This window comes from Cydia pomonella, chromosome 26 (assembly GCF_033807575.1).
Source record: "Cydia pomonella isolate Wapato2018A chromosome 26, ilCydPomo1, whole genome shotgun sequence".
Classification (NCBI taxonomy): domain Eukaryota; kingdom Metazoa; phylum Arthropoda; class Insecta; order Lepidoptera; family Tortricidae; genus Cydia; species Cydia pomonella.
In genome coordinates, this window is record NC_084728.1 from 2,708,740 (window position 1) to 2,728,274 (window position 19,535).

General features: G+C 39.0%; 1 protein-coding gene across 2 annotated transcripts in view; it reads right to left on the reverse strand.

Moving 5' to 3' along the window:
• Positions 1-19,535, reverse strand: part of LOC133532160 (uncharacterized) — a 39,614-nt gene that overhangs the window by 4,042 nt on the left and 16,037 nt on the right. The window contains exons 2-6 of one of the 2 annotated variants that reach the window (XM_061870704.1): positions 17,760-17,936; positions 7,976-8,107; positions 6,247-6,319; positions 3,970-4,037; positions 923-1,239 (exon numbers count right to left, since the gene is read on the reverse strand). In XM_061870704.1, coding sequence (XP_061726688.1) covers positions 923-1,239; positions 3,970-4,037; positions 6,247-6,319; positions 7,976-8,107; positions 17,760-17,936 — 767 coding nt within the window. Of the gene's footprint in view, positions 1-922; positions 1,240-3,969; positions 4,038-6,246; positions 6,320-7,975; positions 8,108-17,759; positions 17,951-19,535 lie in introns of both variants that reach the window. The other variant, XM_061870705.1, reaches the window with a different exon arrangement.

The window sequence follows — 19,535 nt, forward strand, 5'->3', positions numbered from 1 at the left end:
TTTTCAATTGTTTGGTGGTGTTACAACAACGCTATTAATTACTTTTTACGAAAAATAAAAATGATCTATTCCATACCCCGAAGTTAACGCAGTTGTATAAAACCTTTTGATTGCCAGAGACGTCTATATACGTGCAGTTATTACGATAGCACGGTTGGAAAAAGTAACTAGACATCGTGTAAAAAGGCGAGGCGTTCAAAGGGTTAAGTAAAAAAATAATAAACTATACTCTGTATCTTTAGGTATTTAAATAAAAGTAAACAATTTGTACATACAATTTACACATTTTCGGGTAACGGGTATTCATAACATTTATTGGTTAACCAACCAAATACAAAACCGCCTGGATCTGTCACTGAACGACCTGACTTTCACCTACATTACTTGATCATGTAATGTTTTCATCTACCCTCAACTGGCCTAAGGAGCCATTTGAGGGTAGATTTTGTTTACTTTTATTTAAATACCTAAAGATAAAGAGTATAAGTTTAGTACTAAAAATAAACTATATTTTACTAGAAAATCACTGTGCAACTTCTTTATGTGAATTTTGCGATGTTTGTTTGTTTGTTTAAACTTTATTGCAGAAATTTACAAAAAAAAGTACACCCTTGATGATGTACCTATGACTACAACATAATTACTTCCAAATAAATTAAAAGTAGAAAATATATGTCTCGGGCGAGCCGTTTAGGAAGTGTAACACTTTTACGGTAAGTAGATGTCGCTAAGGGCCACCCAAAGGTGGAAATATTCGTTGTCCTCGAGAGAGGTCTCGGTAGCTCAGTTGGTAGAGTATGGAATAGTGATCTAGTGTCACGAGTTTATACCTCGATTTTTTCCACTTTTAATTTATTTCTTAACTTAAAATAGCATCATTTGCAAACGTTTCTGCCTACTATTTTTTTTAACAATTTCGTACCTCTCTTCCTCCGTAGCATTTCCCTCCTTCTCCTCTTTATCCTTAACATCCCCATTCCTCCCCTCTAAATGACTCAAATTGAGCGGCGTATTCGATAATTCATTCAACTTTAAGAGGAAATCCTGTTGCAACCTTGCTTGCTCCATGGCGAGGGGGTTGAGGAGGGGGAGTGCGAGGGGGTGGTGGGGCAGCTTGGTGCAGGGGGTGGGGGCGGGGGAGGGGGAGGGGGAGTGCGGGATGATGGTGACGTGCGGCTCCAGGGGGTTGGGGGGCGTGTCGTCGCTGTCGTTCGTGCTCGAGAGTCGGCCGTTGCTCATCTGGAATTAAAATTAGGAAATTAAAAATAGTGGACTGCATACTTAAAAAAAAAAAACTTTTTACAAAAAAAGTAAACAGACTTCAAAAAGGATAAAATAAAATGTGATCCTTTTTTAAGTATATGGTTATCAACTGATATGTTTGAAGTCGGTGCCAAACCAAATTTTGAAGCATACCATGAGTTTGGTGCGATTCGATAAGGATGCGGCTATATAAGCATATACAATACATTGGATTGCCTTACACGACAGCAATTAACATAGTTTCTGTAGGTAGGTACAGCACACCCACACAGAGTATGAGTGTCGCGTGACGCATGAATGAAAATAAAACCATGTTTTACACTAAATTCGTTAACTTTATTCCCCAACCTCTCAACCCCAAAACCATTTAACTCCTAATCCTAACTCCCAATTCCTCAACTTCCAACCCCCGACCACTCATCTCCTACCCCCCGATAGCTCAACTCTCAACCCCCCCAGTCCCCGACCCATCAACTCGCCGCCCCCTCAACCCATAACCTCAGACCCCCCTCTACCTTCACCACCACCGTCTACCTCACAAACCTCTCACACCTATCCCTCACCTCTTATTTCCAACACTATTATGTGGCATTATTTTAGACAGTTTTGGTGTCGATAGATTACTAACAGCCGGCGATGCCTGCTATAGATCTTGCCTAGAAAAATGCAGAGCTCGATTTACAGGAACACAGTCTATCTCCTGTTGATATTTTAGGGATATTCGATGTAGAAAAATGTGATTTAGCGGATTAAATTACCAAATCCTATAGATATAGAACACTACAGACTGAAGCTCTGATGGCCCTCCTTTTGCCCACGAAGATGGAGTTGGTTATACTTTTACCATTCAAGGGACCGACTGACCGTGGGCGTTTGGAAACGGGAAGGGGAGTATTCTGTAGCTGTTAGTCACCAGCAGGTAGATTACCAGTCAGAGGCGGCATATTAGTATAAATCCACATCCGTTGAACAGCTTGCTACATTGCTGTGTGGTATTTAGAGCACCAATATAAGACCTGACTGGCTTAAAATGCTCAGAATTTTTGTATGTTTTTGTTTGTTTGATTTTGTTACATGATGGGGAAATGATGCAATTTTGAGGCCGTTTACTGAAAATAGGTCTGTTGGCACTGTTTAGTTTAGTGTATCTTCCTAATCATGCTCTACCCGTTCTTTGCCTTTCACTTGTAATCACAGAACTATATCGAAATAGAAGGAAAGAGTGTGTGTTACTTGCGTGCAAAAAAGTCGCCGCACGGCTCCTATGCTCGCCGCGAACATCAATCGGCTCCCGACCGTTTTCCGCGTGAAACGTCAGACTTCAAAATCAAAATGACGGTTTATTCAATAACTAATTGTTCAAACACCACAAATAAAGCTTTCAGCTGTTAATCCTAGTATTTCCTTTCATCGGTAAGTACTGTTTGTTGTTCAATATTTGTTATTTAATTAAAAAACAATTTATATTGTTTCCGTGTATTATTTTCATCATGACAGGAGCTGGCGATTGCGTGTTTTCATTGCGGCTTGAATTTTCCGAGCCAGACTTAGCGTGCGTTTAAAACCAGCGATGTATAAACTATCTTTATCTTATCTTTATGAGGATATTGCAAATCACAAAATCATAGCGATTACTAAATCATTTGCAAATGAGTCCAAATTTGGCACACAAATTACTATTCCATAATATAATAAAGAAAACCTTGTGAAGATAAAATATATTCCAATTTTTTTCTAAATACAAAATTGGACCACCTTATTCGATAATTATATTTTTTGTCAATTAAGTTTTTAATAAATCTTCTAAACGCTGCCTAATCCGTTTGAGCTATAACAACACAATGTATGGTGGGGTTGTTTCTCATTCATAGGTCTACAAAAAAGTCCGCGATCTTAAATGTCTATCTTTGAAGGATAACTTACTATATCCATTCTTAACTTCTAGAAAAAGATCACATAATATGTGGCATTTGCAAAGCTATTTACATGGATACATTATTAACAATTATCAAAATAAATACGTTAGTTGTATTAAGCATTTCATACAGATTACAATGGTCCCTTACACCATACAATTTAAATAAATATTTCTGGAGTAATCGTAAATCAAAGTTTCATTTCGAGCCATATAATTGTACGGAATGTTAAAGACGCTATCCGCAGTTAGTTCTCATTTTTACCACCTTATGCGCTGGGATCGCTTTACTTACCCCCACCATGCACTTCGCACGGTCCCAATGCTCGCGAGGTCGACTGCTCACAGAGCTACTAGCTTAAATACCTAAAGATACATAGTTATGGGTCCTTTACCTTTAACCCTTTTCCAGGCAACTTTGCATAGCAGCCGATCTGATTTTAGATTCAAATTATACTGCACCCGATGAATTGGTAAGCTGGTTAAATAAATAAATATTATAGGACATTATTACACAAATTGTCTAAGTCCCACAGTAAGCTCAATAAGGCTTGTGTTGAGGGTGCTTAGACAACGATATATATAATATATATAAATATATTATAAATACATAGAAAAAACACCCATAACTCAGGAACAAATATCCGTGCTCATCACACGAATAAATGCCCTTACCAGGATTTGAACCCGGGACCATCGGCTTCATAGGCAGGGTCACTACCCACTAAGCCAAGCCGGTCGTCAAAGTTAAAAAGCGACTATTTTTGAAAACCTATTTTCAAAGTACTCACATTAACAGGTAGGTCATCGTCCTTCACGCTGTGCGCGCCGTGCTCACTAGTGGCTGCTTCATCGTCATCTGAATATATAGGTACACAGTCGCTTTTTTTTTGGAAGTATAAATCGTGTCTTTGTCATGATTTAAACCAACACGATTTACATTCATATTTTTTAAACGAATACGGGACTTAATCGCGTAAACTTACGTTTATTATATGGCATGACGTTTCGAACGTGACGTTACGTTTGTGGTCACAGGCAGACTGGCGAGGAATTGTATCAACATCTTGCTGCGCGGGTTTTGCGAACTACCCGCACTTGATCTTGATTATTCACTTGTACGCTAGGGTTGTCACTTTGCCTACACACAACACTCACGACATCCGATGGTATGTGTTGGAATGTTTTTTCACCCTTACATTTGCTAATCACTGGATTCAGGCCGTATAATAAACGTAAGTTTACGCGATTGACTCGTATTATCGTGTCATGAAAGGTTAGATTTGACAAATCTGCCCGTCATCGTCTATGACACGAACTATAAATACTTTTCATCACACTTGCTCGAAAAAGTTCTTATTTCATGCAGGTATACTGAAGGACAAAGGCCTATTTTGTTCCCGTGGGAGTAATGGATTGTGAAAAAAAGCTATAACTCCCTCGGGAGTTATAGTTTTTTTTATTATGTCACTTTTTCATACAAACCAAGTAGCATAAATGAGTTTTACTTTTAAAATACTGACGTTTATAATTTAATATTTTTGTTTATGTTTTTTCTTCTTCTTCCTCGCGTTGTCCCGGCATTTTGCCACGGCTTATGGGAGCCTGGGGTCCGCTTGACAACTAATCCCAAGATTTGGCGTAGGCACTAATTTTTACGAAAGCGACTGCCATCTGCCCTTCCAACCCAGAGGGTAAACTAGGCCTTGTTGGGATTAGTCCGGTTTCCTCACGATGTTTTCCTTCACCGAAAAGCGACTGGTAAATATCAAATGATATTTCGTACATAAGTTCCGAAAAACTCATTGGTACGAGCCGGGGTTTGAACCCGCGACCTCCGGATTGCAAGTCGCACGCTCTTACCGCTAGGCCACCAGCGCGCGATTTTTGTTTATGTTTAATATAAATTAATTCGATTGATTTAACAGCCGTTTAAAATATTTTTACATAATTATTAATCGTGGCTGAATACCGAATAGGTCTGTGCCCTCGATGCTAACCTGTCAAGAAATTACAAAATGGCGGACGAATGTTTGATATGTTACCGTATTAAAGAATTATTTCGTTTAAAATTTAGTTTTTTCTTCGCAAGTGTGATGAAAAACATTGTGTGTAACTCCGGGGGTAAGAATATACTCGGGTCTTTAATTCCCTCGTATCCAAAATTTCACTTACCCCCCTCGTTGCACAATTTACTATTGTAGTATAAAAAGTAGAGCAGAGATACATTAATAGTAAGCGCTGGTAGCCTAATGGTAAGAGCGTGCGACTTTCAAGTCAGAGGTCGGGGGTTCAAACCCCGGCTCGTACCAATGAGTTATTCGGAATGTATGTACGGTATAGGGAAAAAACTTAAGTCACTGGTTGTATGTAGTTGTGACGAGTTCGAATAGACATTTGTTGTTTGTGTGTGTCATTTAAACATGTATTGTCTATTCGAACACGTCACAACTACATACAACAGGTGACTTACTTAAGTTTTTTACCTACATATCATTTGATATTTGCCAATCGCTTTTCGGTGAAGTAAAACATCGCAAGGAAACCGGACTAATCCCAATAAGGCCTAGTTTTGTCTCTAGACTGGAAGCTCAGATGGCAGTCGCTTACGTAAAAACTAGTGCCTATGCCAGTTCTTGGGATAAGTTTCCAAGCGGACCCCAGGCTCCGAGCCGTTTCAAAAAGCTGAGACAACGCGAAGAATATGATGATAACATTAGTACAACTTAAGGCGAAAATACGTGACGTTTTCAACAAATGGTACCACATTGTCGGTTGCCGATAAGGTTGATTTGCGCCTTAATTCTTATTTACAACCGACACTAAGTACTCTTTTGATTGAACACAGGACAAATAGATACTGGCAGAAAAAATAATCAACTAAGGCGTTACGTCGTCAAAATAGTTTTGTTTTAAGTTTGTGAAATTTACATGTAGTTTATTCTATAAGGTATTTGTAATATAAGGTTTAAATAACGGAAGTGCTTATTTTAGAGACGCCTGTTGCAGTTGCAATTCGAATGTAATCTTTTTAATTAAAATCTGTGATGTAGTTTTTACATATATACCTTTAACTTCTAACGGATGAATGTTCTGCCAGAGCATGCCGTCCAGTAAGCCGGGCGCGTCGGGTTGAGGTGGCTGAAACAACGTTAATTGTTGCGAATGCAACTTATTATTATATAAAAATCAATGCAGTAGCTAAACGCAGCCGTCGGGCTCGGCTAGTATTCGGAGGCTTTTTAAAAGCACCAATAGGAGCGCTCCACATAATCTGTAACGCGGCCAATTGGAAGCATTTAAATCTAAACCTTTTGTACTGATCAAATCAAATATTGCAAATCACTCTTTCATCATCCTCCATACTATCAACACCTACTTTCTACATTGAACCGTTTTGACAAGAACCCTTGTAAACCAGTACCCTTGGAAGATTATACTTCGATTCATTATAAATCGAAGTTTTATTTAAGTCGTCGAGATCCTGACCTGCACGGCGGCTACATTAATATATTTACGCTCGAAACCCAAAACGGCTAATTAATAATAAAATAACTTAATTAATTTTACAAACAGAAACGTCTATGACGATGCTTAATAAACTTAGAATAAATTTAAAAGTTGAAAAATTACTGTCTCGGTTGAGACTTAAACTCACGGCCTCTGGATCGATACTCCAGCGCTCTGCCATCTGAGCCACCAAGAATCCATAGCCAGCAAATTTTCTCACCATATGGGTCTAGGGGACCATAGCGACATCTACCGTAAGAACATTACACTGCACAGAAAAGTCAAGCCAAGGCAGTAATTTTTCCACTTTTCCACATTTATAGGGAGCGTGCATGAACTGTAGGAGGCAGCACAGGAGCCGTCAAAATTTTGGCGCGAGGCGTAAATGTGATGTTTATTGTTCCGATGTAGCCCACAAGATGGCAGAACCTACTATGCACAAGAAAACTCGTGACGTGTAAATGCACATGTTTATGGTTCCGATTCAGGCCACAAGATGGCAGACCCTCCAACGCGCACGGTCCCTATTCTAAGCTTAATAAAATACCATGTTGTCAAAAGATATTGGTAAGTATATAATTTACCTAGGGACGTATAAAGTCAGGATGGCCGAGTCGAAGACAGAGAATTTATAAATTGGCAAGTGTTGCTTGAGATGAGAACGACACTCCATTTAAGCTTAGAATGAATTTAAAAATTTAACAAAAAACTTTAAAAAAAACACAGTGGAAAAATTACTGTTTGGGTGAGTCTTGAACTCACGGCCTCTGGATCGATACTCCAGCGCTCTGCCATCTGAGCCACCAAGACAGCAAATTTTATCTCAGCCATAGGCAGCAAATTTTCCACCATATGGCTCTAGGGGACGTTAGCGACATCTACCGTAAGAACGTTACACTTCTAACACGGCTACCGGAGTTCCAAGTCATATTGGAAATTCACCAGTGACAATGTGCTACCCATACTAAATTATTTTGAAGAAGCAGAAACGTCTGCGAACGATGCTATTAAGCTTAGAATAAATATAAAGTTGAAAAATTACTGTCTTGGGTGAGTCTTGAACTCACGGCCTCTGGATCGACACTCCATTTGCATGAGAAGGTGAAATTCAGCCGAGATTGTTGCGGCCTTAAGCTAGTAGGGATGAATATAGTTTTTATTATTCTACTGTTACTAACAAAATTGGTTTGCCAGACTGTGCTATCAAAATCGCTGCCAACTTAGCTTGGTCTCAGTACTAAATCTGTTGCATATTTTAACCGATTGTCGACTAACGATGGTAGGTACCTGCGAGTCGTGGGCGCGCATCTTGCACTTCTTCTTATAGTTCTCGTACCACATTTTGACCTGCGCAGGAGTGCGAGGTCGCTCGCCGCCGCAGCGCTTGTTTACCTCCTCGCATATTGTGGACCACACCAGCTGGAACAAATAGATTACAGAGTTAGGAAGAGGTAGGCCGCTATTTTATAACAAGATATTAATAAAAAAATGTTGATATGCCATAGTGCATAAATAAATAGAATAGGGACATTTTACACAAATTAACTAAGTCCCACAGTAAGCCCAAGATGGCTTGTGTTGTGGGTAATCAACCTTAGGGTAGATCTTTAATATACAAATACTTAAATTCATAGAAAACATCCATAACTGAAGAAAAAATACCTGTGCTCATCCCACAGATAAATGCCCTTACCGGGATTCGAACCCAGGACCAATAGTAATTAATTAATAATATATAACACTGTTTTTTTTTTGTTTAAGAAGTTGGAAGGGCTTCAAACGCAACTTACGGTCCTTTTTAGGGTTCCGTACAAAAAGGATAAAACGTCCGTCTGTCTGTCCGTCTGTTACCAGGCTGTATCTCATGGACCGTGATAGACAGCTGAAATGTTTACAGATGTGTATTTCTGTTGCCGTTATAGCAAGTACTAAAAAGTACGGAACCCTCGATGGGCGAGTCCGACTCGCACTTGTCCGGTTTTTTTTTATTATGTATTTAAACTATTTCGCACGGCAAAAAGCTACAAATGGCGAAATTAATCTACGCTTTCTCTGCCAGTCAACTATAGGTCCTAAAATACATGCATATCTCATAGGTTTATTTTAATGAGGCGAGTTTCTTCATTGATAAAATTTAACATACAAGTAGCAAAATACCTACTTACAAGAAATGCATAGAACTAAGTAGTATACCTATTCCTAGACACACATAACAAAGGTATCAAATGACAAATTCCAATATATCTGATCTGAATCAAAACATGTCCGTAAATGGCACGCCAGTTAGTTCTAAAATCAGTATCGCTTCTTGAAGTTACAAGTCTCAGCTCCGAATAGATATATCTCTTGAATTATACATCTCTCTCTCTCTCTCTCTCGTTCTTCCAGGCTATACAGGATATTTATTTAGTCACCTGCAATAATTTACGGGGTGAATATATAGGTAATACTGAGCAACTTTTACTATGGGACCAACCCCGAAATCACGAAAAAAAAATTGGCTGTTTCATACATTTTTTCATTCACTCACATATTCGTAAAGCTGGCTTCTCTCGTCCATCGCACAGCAAACACAATGTAACTCAATCATCGTATATTAGTTAGTTAAATTGTTAGGTATGGAGTAAGTAAGAAAATATCGCGGGTAGGTTAACTGAAAACAAATCAGCGGACGGCTCAAATGCAACTTAAGAATTTTAAAATCTAGAAACCTAATTCCATAAAACGCAACGGTCGGTAAAACGGTTGCGCGCATTTCTAAATTCACTAGAGTTGCAAGCGCCAATAGGCTCCGGTGGCTGCTTAAAATCTAGCAGACCGCATGCTTGTTTGCAGCCGTCATAAATGAAATGGATCAGTATTTATTTCTGTGTTTGTCGCCAATATTATGGCTTATATTTTGATCTTTGCTTTGCTTTGTATGGGGTTAACCCCAAAAAATATTCTGAAACAGATTATGTCAATAGGTATAGGCACTAAAGAAAAAGTAGTCAAAGTACAGTGAAACGTCTGCGACCGACGCTATTAAGCTTAAAATAAATTTAAGTGGAAAAAAGAATTAGTATGGGTCGCAACTGGTGAATTTTCAATCTTACTTAAATTCCGGTAGCCGTTTAGGAAGTGTAACGCTCTTACAGTAGATGTCGCTAGGGTCCCCTAGACCCATATAGAATAGAATAGAAGAAATTTATTCAGAAAACGCTTATGTTTAAGTATCTAATACATGAGACGACAGAATCAATTTATTATTAAGCGTCACTGAAAAGGTCTCCACTCAGCTTAATGTCAAGATACCACCTAAGGGTCTCGACGCTGGTCTTCCGTGGAAACCTTTCCGAGAGAGCGCAGCTACACGCTAAAGTACAAAGTTTTATATATTTAAGTACAGAAGTTTCAAGTAAGGCTATAATTATTATTCAATTAAAAACTACAATGACAAATACATTATTTAAATTATCGGTACCTAAACAGTCAGTCAGTCGTCATACAAGGCGAAATAAATTATAGGGTAGGCGTTCGTTCTAGTACATGGCATAGTGATGGCACAGGAGTATACCCAATATTTATAATTTGTGTATGTGTAAAATATGTTTTTTAAATTTACATTTAAATGAACTAATTGACGGTGAGTTCCTTATAGGTGGAGGTATATTGTTCCAGCACTTCGTGGCAGAGTATTTAAAACTGCCACGAAATGCTGCGGTGCTGTGCCTTGGGCAAATAAAACGAACGGCTCCCCTAATATGGCGCTGTGAAAAAGTTAACTTTTCATAGAGGTAGAGGGGTGTCATGGTCTTTATAATGCCAAAAAGCATGCAAGCAAAATGCAGCGAACGTCGCGATTCCATATTCATTAACCCACTATTATTTAAATAAGGAGTTACATGAGTTCGAGGTGGAATATTAAAACAAAAACGTGCACATGCGTTCTGCAGCCGCTGCATTAGCTTTTTTGTTTGGTACAATAGACATCCACCTATGACAGTATCAGCATAGTTGAGTTTTGACAGTATTAAAGATTCACAAAGAGATATTCTTACGTCAGTACTTAAATATCTACGTACACTATATAATATCTTAAGTCTATAAAAACATACTCTAGAGATCTCCAATACGTGGTTGTGGAATCTAAGTTTACCGTCCATAAGCACACCCAAGTTCCTTGCTTCCGTCACATGCTCAATACAATCATCTCCAATCTTAATCGAAGGGTATAGTATAAAATAGAAAATATATAGTATAATATAGTAGAAAAGTTCGCTGGCTATGGATGAGGTCTTGGTGGCTCAGTTGGCAGAGCGCTGGAGTATCGATCTAGAGGCCGTGCGTTCAAGTCTAACCCAATGCAGTAATTTTTCCACTGTTAAATTTATTCTAAGCTTAAATAGTACATAGTCGTTTTTCTATTTACACTTTGACGCCAAAGGCGTTTACTCCAAACATAACCAAACGCAACGAAATTTTGGGAACGGAATGAGAAAATTATCTTCGTCTGAGCGTTTTGATTTTTGCGTTTATTATTGCCGATTTTGTATGCTAATCTGTTTCCGGAGCATTTATTTTGCCGTTTTTAGCGCTTTTTAAAGAAAGAACTAGGTTATTCTTATAAAAACAAGAATATAAAAAAGCAAAACGTACAGACGCAGATACTGGTAATATTGAAGTTATATAAAAATACTAATCATCTACGGCCAAAATCCAGAAAGGAAAATATCGAAAACGTTTGTATGGAAAAATGACCACTAATGTTTCCTCTTAAATAATATGATTTGCTCTATTGTCACATTATGGATAGCTGAAATGTTATGACTTGTGCCACACCATACACGAGTCAACATTTTGCCGATGTAGCAGATATACAAGATATCGCAAATAATAGGTTTAAGGTTACTAAAACTAAGCAACTAGGTCGTAAGTGTAATAAGTCTGATTTTATATTCAATTGTAATTTCGTGTCTTAAAGTCCCCAGCAAGCTCGGTTCTCTATACAAACGTAGTTAAGTTCTCATTTTAAAACGACTAGCTAGATTGCATTATTAACTAACACAAACGGGACTTAATCGCGTATTTTATGCAACAGTTCCATAAGAAGGGTCAAAAAAGGCGAGTGGCGTGAGTTGTAAAGGAATACGCCACGAGCATTTTTTGACCTACTTATACAACGTTGCATACAATACTTTTCTACGAGTCAACAAAAATAAATTTTAATTTAGGCAAACAAAGCAAAAGTATATAGCCAAGACGCGCGAGAATACCTTGTTACGCGCCCGGCCCGCCCCGGGCCGCGGCCGGCCGGTCAGCGACACCTCCTCGTAACTCATTAGGCCCTGGTACTTGCTACTTGCTAAATTAAATTTTTGTACAGTTTTTTCTCGATTTTGGCCACCGTAGCCTACGGAGACTAACAAGCAACGCTAAGCGGTCTTCGTAGTGTATGGGTGTTGCTATATTACGGGTGTCACATGCGTGTTTCTGACTTATCAAGTGATTGTTTTTACTATGCAACCAAATGAATATTTTGTAAGTTGGCAGCAATGCACTTAGTTTAAAACTGTATTCGTTTTGATTTTGTTAGGTTGGTAGCCATTAATCGCAGTAACGTTATAGCGATTAAAAGCACAAGAGCTATTATGAGGAATAGACAATATAGACTTTTCTTGAAATCTTTTATGTATGTTCTTATATTCGTGTTAATGAATGCATAAATGACAGATAACAGTAGAGGAGTAGGAAAAGTTTTAAATTTACCTTCGAAGTTTCGAGGACGGCGTTGTCCCCGTAGTCTCGGAGAAGACTGGCTAAAGACATCAACATCTTCTAGCCGCGCGCTTGTATGTTGGTGTCAACTTTAGCCAGTCTTCTCCGAGACCACGGGGACAACGCCGTCCTCGAAACGTCGGAGGTAAATTTAAAACTTAATACGCGATTAAGTCCCGTTTGTGTTAGTTAATATTGTGTAAAAATCGTGAAAATTTAAATCACATACACATACACACATACATACATACATACATAGGCTACGGAGACTGCTTACCATCAGGCGGGCCGTATGCTTGTTTGCCACCGACGTAGTATAAAAAAAAACAGTGTTTAGCTAGATTGCTCTGAAACTTTGTACTTACATTAGGATAAGGTATATCTAGGTCCTGTAATTAGTTACCCTCCTTACCCGACGTATTGGTATGATGGAAAGGGACAAACGATGATTAGCGGCATCGTAACTTTAGTACACGTTTATGAATAAGGGGGTTATAGTTTAACAGCGAATCTAAGTTTTTCATACAAAACTTGTTTTTGTTTTATAGGGTGTTTATTTAGTCACCTGCAATCATTTACGGGCTGTATATATAGGTCACATTTTTTTTTTTTTTTTAATTCCGCTACCTAAAGGTTGTCTGGAAGAGATCGCTTTTTAGCGATAAGACCGCCTGTTGTTTACCTCTTCTTTATGTGTTGTATTATTTGTACTGTTTCTGTATTGAGGTGTGCAATAAAGTATATTTGTATTTGTATTTGTATTTGTCATATTGAGCAGAAAATCGACCCGAGTTGCGAATTACCTTTTCGCACATGTATTGTACAACGTTTTACAGTACATGTGACCCTTTAAATTTTCGATATAGTTACGTAATGTGCTGATAATAATAAATAAATAATAAATATTATAGGACATTATTACACAAATTTACTAAGTCCCACAGTAAGCTCAATAAGGCTTGTGTTGAGGGTACTTAGACAACGATATATATAATATATAAATACTTAAATACATAGAAAACACCCATGACTCGGGAACAAATGTCCGTGCTCACCACACGAATAAATACGACCGGCTTCATAGGCAGGGTCACTACCCACGAAACCAGGGTCATGACAAATGGCATGCAGAGTTATCTTAGTCTTAACTCCGATGGCCTACCCACTAGGCCAGACAGGTCGTCATTATCGCACTAGTGCGGTAAAGTAACATATGTGATATGTACTTTAAAAGGTTTTTTCACCGGCCACACCTTTGTTTACATTAATTCCGTGAGTAATTCCACTAATTTGGAACAAGTTTTAGGCAATACAAATAACATTCATAATCATATTGCATTATCCTCATTTTTTGGGAACTTGAGAGTTTAAGATACAAATTTTGTTTTCTGCGTATTGAACGATTGAAAACAAATGGGGAAACACGTTAAGGCAAGATACTTATACTGTTCTGCCGCCAGAGTGCAGCACTAGCACCTATCGTAAACCATAGAGTAACTTATACTATGCCTTAAACTGTTTTTTGACAAGTTTTCACAGATAATAAAATATGAAATTGATGCATCAAGGGGGTTTGTTTACAAAGGGCCTACCGGGAAACGCGAAAATCGAAATTAAGTTATCTGCCTCTTTATCGCTCGAATATGCAAGAGTGATAGAGAGGTTAGATAACGAAATTTCCTTTTTCTTGTTTCGCAGTATACCCACGGATTTTGATGAATCGTGGTGGCGCCCCCTACGCAAAGTTTCGCGTAATATTAGGAAGAGTAGAAAATAATATTTGGTAAAAATTTCATCTTTGGTACAAGCATTTATTGCTGACTGTACTTTTTCCACAGGCAACTAATACTCATCGAGATAATTCTAAAAACTCCAAACACAATTAGCTTGCGTTGCTTTATCACTGAGTTCCTATGGCCACCTCCTGTCTCCATCATCAGATCAGCTCGATAGTACCATAATATTGCATTGTCACTCAACTTACATATGTATGAAAATTTTCAGCTTTATTGGTCAAATTTAACTTGCAAGATTTGACCCGTACATACATAGGTACATTGCAAGTTAATATAAAGCTTGCAAAAAAGAGAGGCAGGGGAAGACCGAGACGTGTTTCTTGGACCAAGCCAAAGAGGAAATCAACATAGTGACGTTAGTTAGTGCTTCTGGGCATTTTCCGCAAGTCGACAACCATTGTGCTTATTTTTCGTGAAACGAGGTAGCGCTACTCTAACCACCCCAGCTCCTCCACGAAGCCTAGCAGTGTCTTCAGGTTGCTAACTTCTTAGTGTGCACGGAGTCCCTAGGTATTTACTCCTGTATACTTCTACCCGTTCGCGGTCTTCTTACACAGATTGACTAAGTCCCACGGTAAGCTCAAGAAGGCTTGTGTTGTGGGTACTCAGACAACGACATATGTAATATACACATACTTAAATACATAGAAAACACCCATGACTCAGGAACAAATACCTGTGCTCATCACACAATTAAATGCCCTTACCGGGATTAGAACCCAGGACCATCGGCTTCATATGCAGGGTCACTACCCACTCGGCCAGACCGGCCGGATGATGATATGTATTTATTTGTATATGGCATATTTTGTCGCAGAAAATCAAAATGGCCAAAGTCTAACTAAAAAAAACTTCATATTATTTTTTGTGCATAGATAAACTGATTATGACGATGTTGATGAACAATTAAATGATTAGTAACATCACACGAAAGTAGTTAAAATTCCGAGTGATAAGCGATAACGTAACTTATGGACGATAACTTGTAGATTTAGATATCGATACGGCATCGATTACTGACGTAAATTTAACCAACAATAAGTACGGGTACAAAGTAATTTGTAAATACTTTATAATGTTTAGAATAAATTTAAAAGTGGAAAAATTACTGCCTTGGGTAAACTTGAACTCACGGCCTCTGGATCGATACTCCAGCGCTCTGCCATCTGAGCCACCAAGACGTCATCCATAGCCAGCAAATTTTCTCACCATATGGGTCTAGGGGACCCTAGCGACATCTACCGTAAGAACATTACACTTCTTAGACGGCTACCGGAGTTCCAAGTGATATCACCTCTAAGCTTAATAGCATCGTTCGCAGACGTTTCTGCTAGTCAAAAATTAATTTATTTTATAATGTGTTCTATCGGATACATTTCGGGGAGTGCGCACAGGAACTGCACGACCTGATCCCACCGTCCCTTTTCCATCATCGGACATCCAGACGCGGGGAGCGAATGCCGTTCGTGGTAAACGTTCCATTTGCTCGGACGAAACTGTTTGCCTCCTCTTTCTTGGTACGGACGGCTAAAGAATGGAATACGCTCCCGCCATCTGTATTCCCTGAGGAATATGACCTCGGTCTCCTTAAAGCAAGAGTGAATAGGCTACCACTGAACCAGTGAGTTCCATCTTAGTCCCTGTCTTCACTTTCCATCAGGTGTGACTAGGGCCAATCGCCGATCAGTTTATAAAAAAAAATTTGTTTTATATGGGGCAAAGATACTGGAGCAAGGGAAAGATTCCAAAATTACTAACTTCTAGCCACGAGCGTAGTGAGTGGTTCGAAAAGTGGAATCTTGAGCTTTGCGAGAGTTTCAAAACACGAGTTATAAGCTAGGCTGGCAGCAGCTAGTGTAAGAAATAAATAAGTCAAATAAGCAAAAAATCTCTGAAACTACCCAACCCACCAACTTTTTCATAATTGTCATACACTGTTATCTTTTGGAAAGTAATTAGTTACTGTGACAAGTTAGTTAAGCTTATCGATAAAATGTAAGATTATAATATATCCGTGTTAGATTATGACGTACATACATACAGTTACATGAACAACAATAATAAGTTAAAACTGCCTATTAGCACAATCGGATTAGGACAAACTTCGAAATTTATTAAATATATATTTTAAGATTGTTAGCTTAACAGTCTCTTGACGTGAAACATGTATTTCATACACTTTTTTTATTTTTTTATTCTTGGACACTTGGAGAGCCTTTACACCTCCAAATCTTATTAATGTCATTATTATTGTGTATTATTACTTTCTCAGACCGTGGGGACCTTATACATCTCCAAACTTAATGTATTAACTGTGGAGACTATACGTCTCTGTAATATTGTATAATATTCTTGACTTGGTACATACTAGTTATGTATTCTGTAGCATTAGTTTATGAGACTGCTAGTTTAACAGTCCAGACGCGGTTTATTTATTTAGTATAAATTTTATTTTGACACTTGGAGAGACTTTACACCTTCAAATCTTATTAGTATTAGTACTCTGACATTGGGGACCTTTTACATCTCCAGATTTAATGTACCTATTTTTAATCATAGAGTTTATACATCTCTATTGAAGATTTTTATAATGTAATGTTTACCAAGGTATTGGCTGTTGTATTTATAAATGTTGTTATGTATTTTTCATGTCACTATATGATTGATGTTACTATAATGTTGTACTGACTTGTAAAAGAGCCCTTGAGGCCTACTTGCAGAATATTTTTTTGAATTTAGAATTTTTGAATTTTGAATCAATAGAACAATCCTGTTCCGGTTGGCGGCGTTATAAGACGTTGGCGCAGCAACGTCAAGCTCAAGTATCGTTTCTTTAGAGCGCTGAAGTCAGCAGACCGCATTTCAAGCCATTGCCGTGGATGTTATACATCAGCTTGTCAGTATTAGTACCTGTTTGCTCCGGTTGGTGGCGTTGTTGGACCGGCCCTGCCGCAGCACGTCGTGGTGGCGCGCGATCAGCTCGAGCACCGTCCGCTTCTCCAGCTCGGTGAAGTTCTTGAAGCGCTCCTTGTGGCCCCGGCGGGCGCGGATAGCGTTAACGGAGCCTCTCTTGTGTTACATTAGAAGTTTACCTGCTTGCTCCGGTTTGTGGTCTTGTCAGAGCAACCCTATCTCGCTCTAATTAGAAGAGTACACTGTGTATATGCATGTTTGCTCCGGTTGGCGGCGTTATTAGACCGTCCTTGGCGCAGCAACGCAAGCTCAAGTATCGTTTCTTTAGAGCGTTGAAGTCAGCAGACCGCATTTCAAGCCATTGCCGTGGATGTTATACATCAGACCGGCCCTGCCGCAGCACGTCGCGGTGGCGCGCGATTAGCTCGAGCAGCTTCAACAGCTCGGTGAAGTTCTTGGAGCGCTCCTTGTGGCCCCGGCGGACGCGGATAGCGTTCACGGAGCCTCTCTTGTGTCATATTAGAAGTTACCTGCTTGCTCCGGTTTGTGGTCTTGTCAGAGCAACCCTATCTCGCTCTAATTAGAAGAGTATACTGTGTATATACCTGTTTGCTCCGGTTGGTGGCGTTGTTGGACCGGCCCTGCCGCAGCACGTCGCGGTGGCGCGCGATCAGCTCGAGCACCGTCCGCTTCTCCAGTTCGGTGAAGTTCTTGGAGCGCTCCTTGTGGCCCCGGCGGGCGCGGATTGCGTTCACGGCGCTTCTTGTTGTGGACATATCAGTCTGGAAATACAGTTCTGATTAAGCTTTTACCTGATGCGAACTAATAATGTGAATAAGTAGGTGTCATAATATGACTGGTTAACCTCGTAAGGGGTCCTGCCGAAAGTACTTAAGTTCGATGAAATTTTTTGTTCGCACAAGTTTTATGCAGAAATCGGGAAGCGTCTGGTTGACGTAACTGATGACCGAAGAGCTGGCGACTTCCTCGCACAACATATCAACATTGCGATACAACGAGTAAATGCCGCCATCATCCTTGGTACAATGCCTCAAGGGTCTATTTTAGATTTAAGCTAGTTATAGTTATCCTCTGTATATATCGATTATGTATATTGTTATTGTACATAAATTAAAAATAAACAGTGTGCAAAAACACGGTGATATGTTCCAGTCTCAGCTTGCCAAAAAACATTGTCAAATCGGCGATAGCGGTTAGATAAGAGATAACCAAATTGATATAATAGGACCAGTTGGTATTTATACTTGTTTTTAGGGTTTTATTTATTTATTTTATTTAAAATTTAAATCAGACAAGAAGGTCCATATTACAAATACATATACCATATTACAAATATTACAAATATATATATATCTTTCTCCTTCACAAAACAGAAAATGAAAGTACCCAATGGCCAAGTATTCTAAAATATGTGACGTTTTCAACCAAAGGATACTTATTGTCGGTTGACAATAAGGCGCTATCTGCGTATAGCTTCAATTTGAAATCAACCCTATCGATAACTGACAGTCACACGTATCTTTTGGTTGAAAACGTCACATATGCATTTTACGAAAAGTGTCAAAACTTACGTACACCGAAAAGTAGAATGGCCGAAATGCCAAGAAAGATGAAATGTAAATTCACAATAAAACATGTACATACATATACATACACTTATCTGCAATATGAACTAGCTGGCCTTTAGTAAACATTTAAACCAACTGGTTCCCAAAGTCGTATAAAATTAACATTTGTCTCTAAACTTACTGCTTGCAAAAAAACACACCTGTTTTACATTCCAACAAAACTAGATATAAAGACCAGTGAATAATAGTGACTATCAAATCGGAGTCGTAGTCACCATTGAGTTGAGAAAGTATTTTTCTTCCTAGCGTTTGTTCCGGCTAAGGCCTCCTATACATGATGGCCCAGCGTAGGTCAGTCTAAGCGACGCAGCTATGCGGTGGAATGAGATAGCAATATCACTTACTCCCTCTAACGCATAAATGCGTTCCTTGGACTGGCCTGCGCTGGGCCATCGTGTATAGGAGCCATAATTGCCACGGCTCATGAGAACCTGGGATCGGCTCGGATAGGCACAAGTTTTTACGAAAGCGACTGCCATCTGACCTTTCAACCCAGAGGGCAAACTAAGTCTTATTGGGATTAGTCCGGTTTCCTCACGATGTTTTCCTTCACCGAAAAGCGACTTGTAAAATCAAATGATATTGACGACCATGACTTGAGAGATTTCTAACCAATAAGCTTAGCACAGGAGCGCCGTTAGAGTATCTCGCCCGTGAAATAGACTACACGTCTCTCTCTAATTAATACAGCTAGAAAAAGGAGGGTAGTTTATGTAGTTTCGGCGCCTGTGC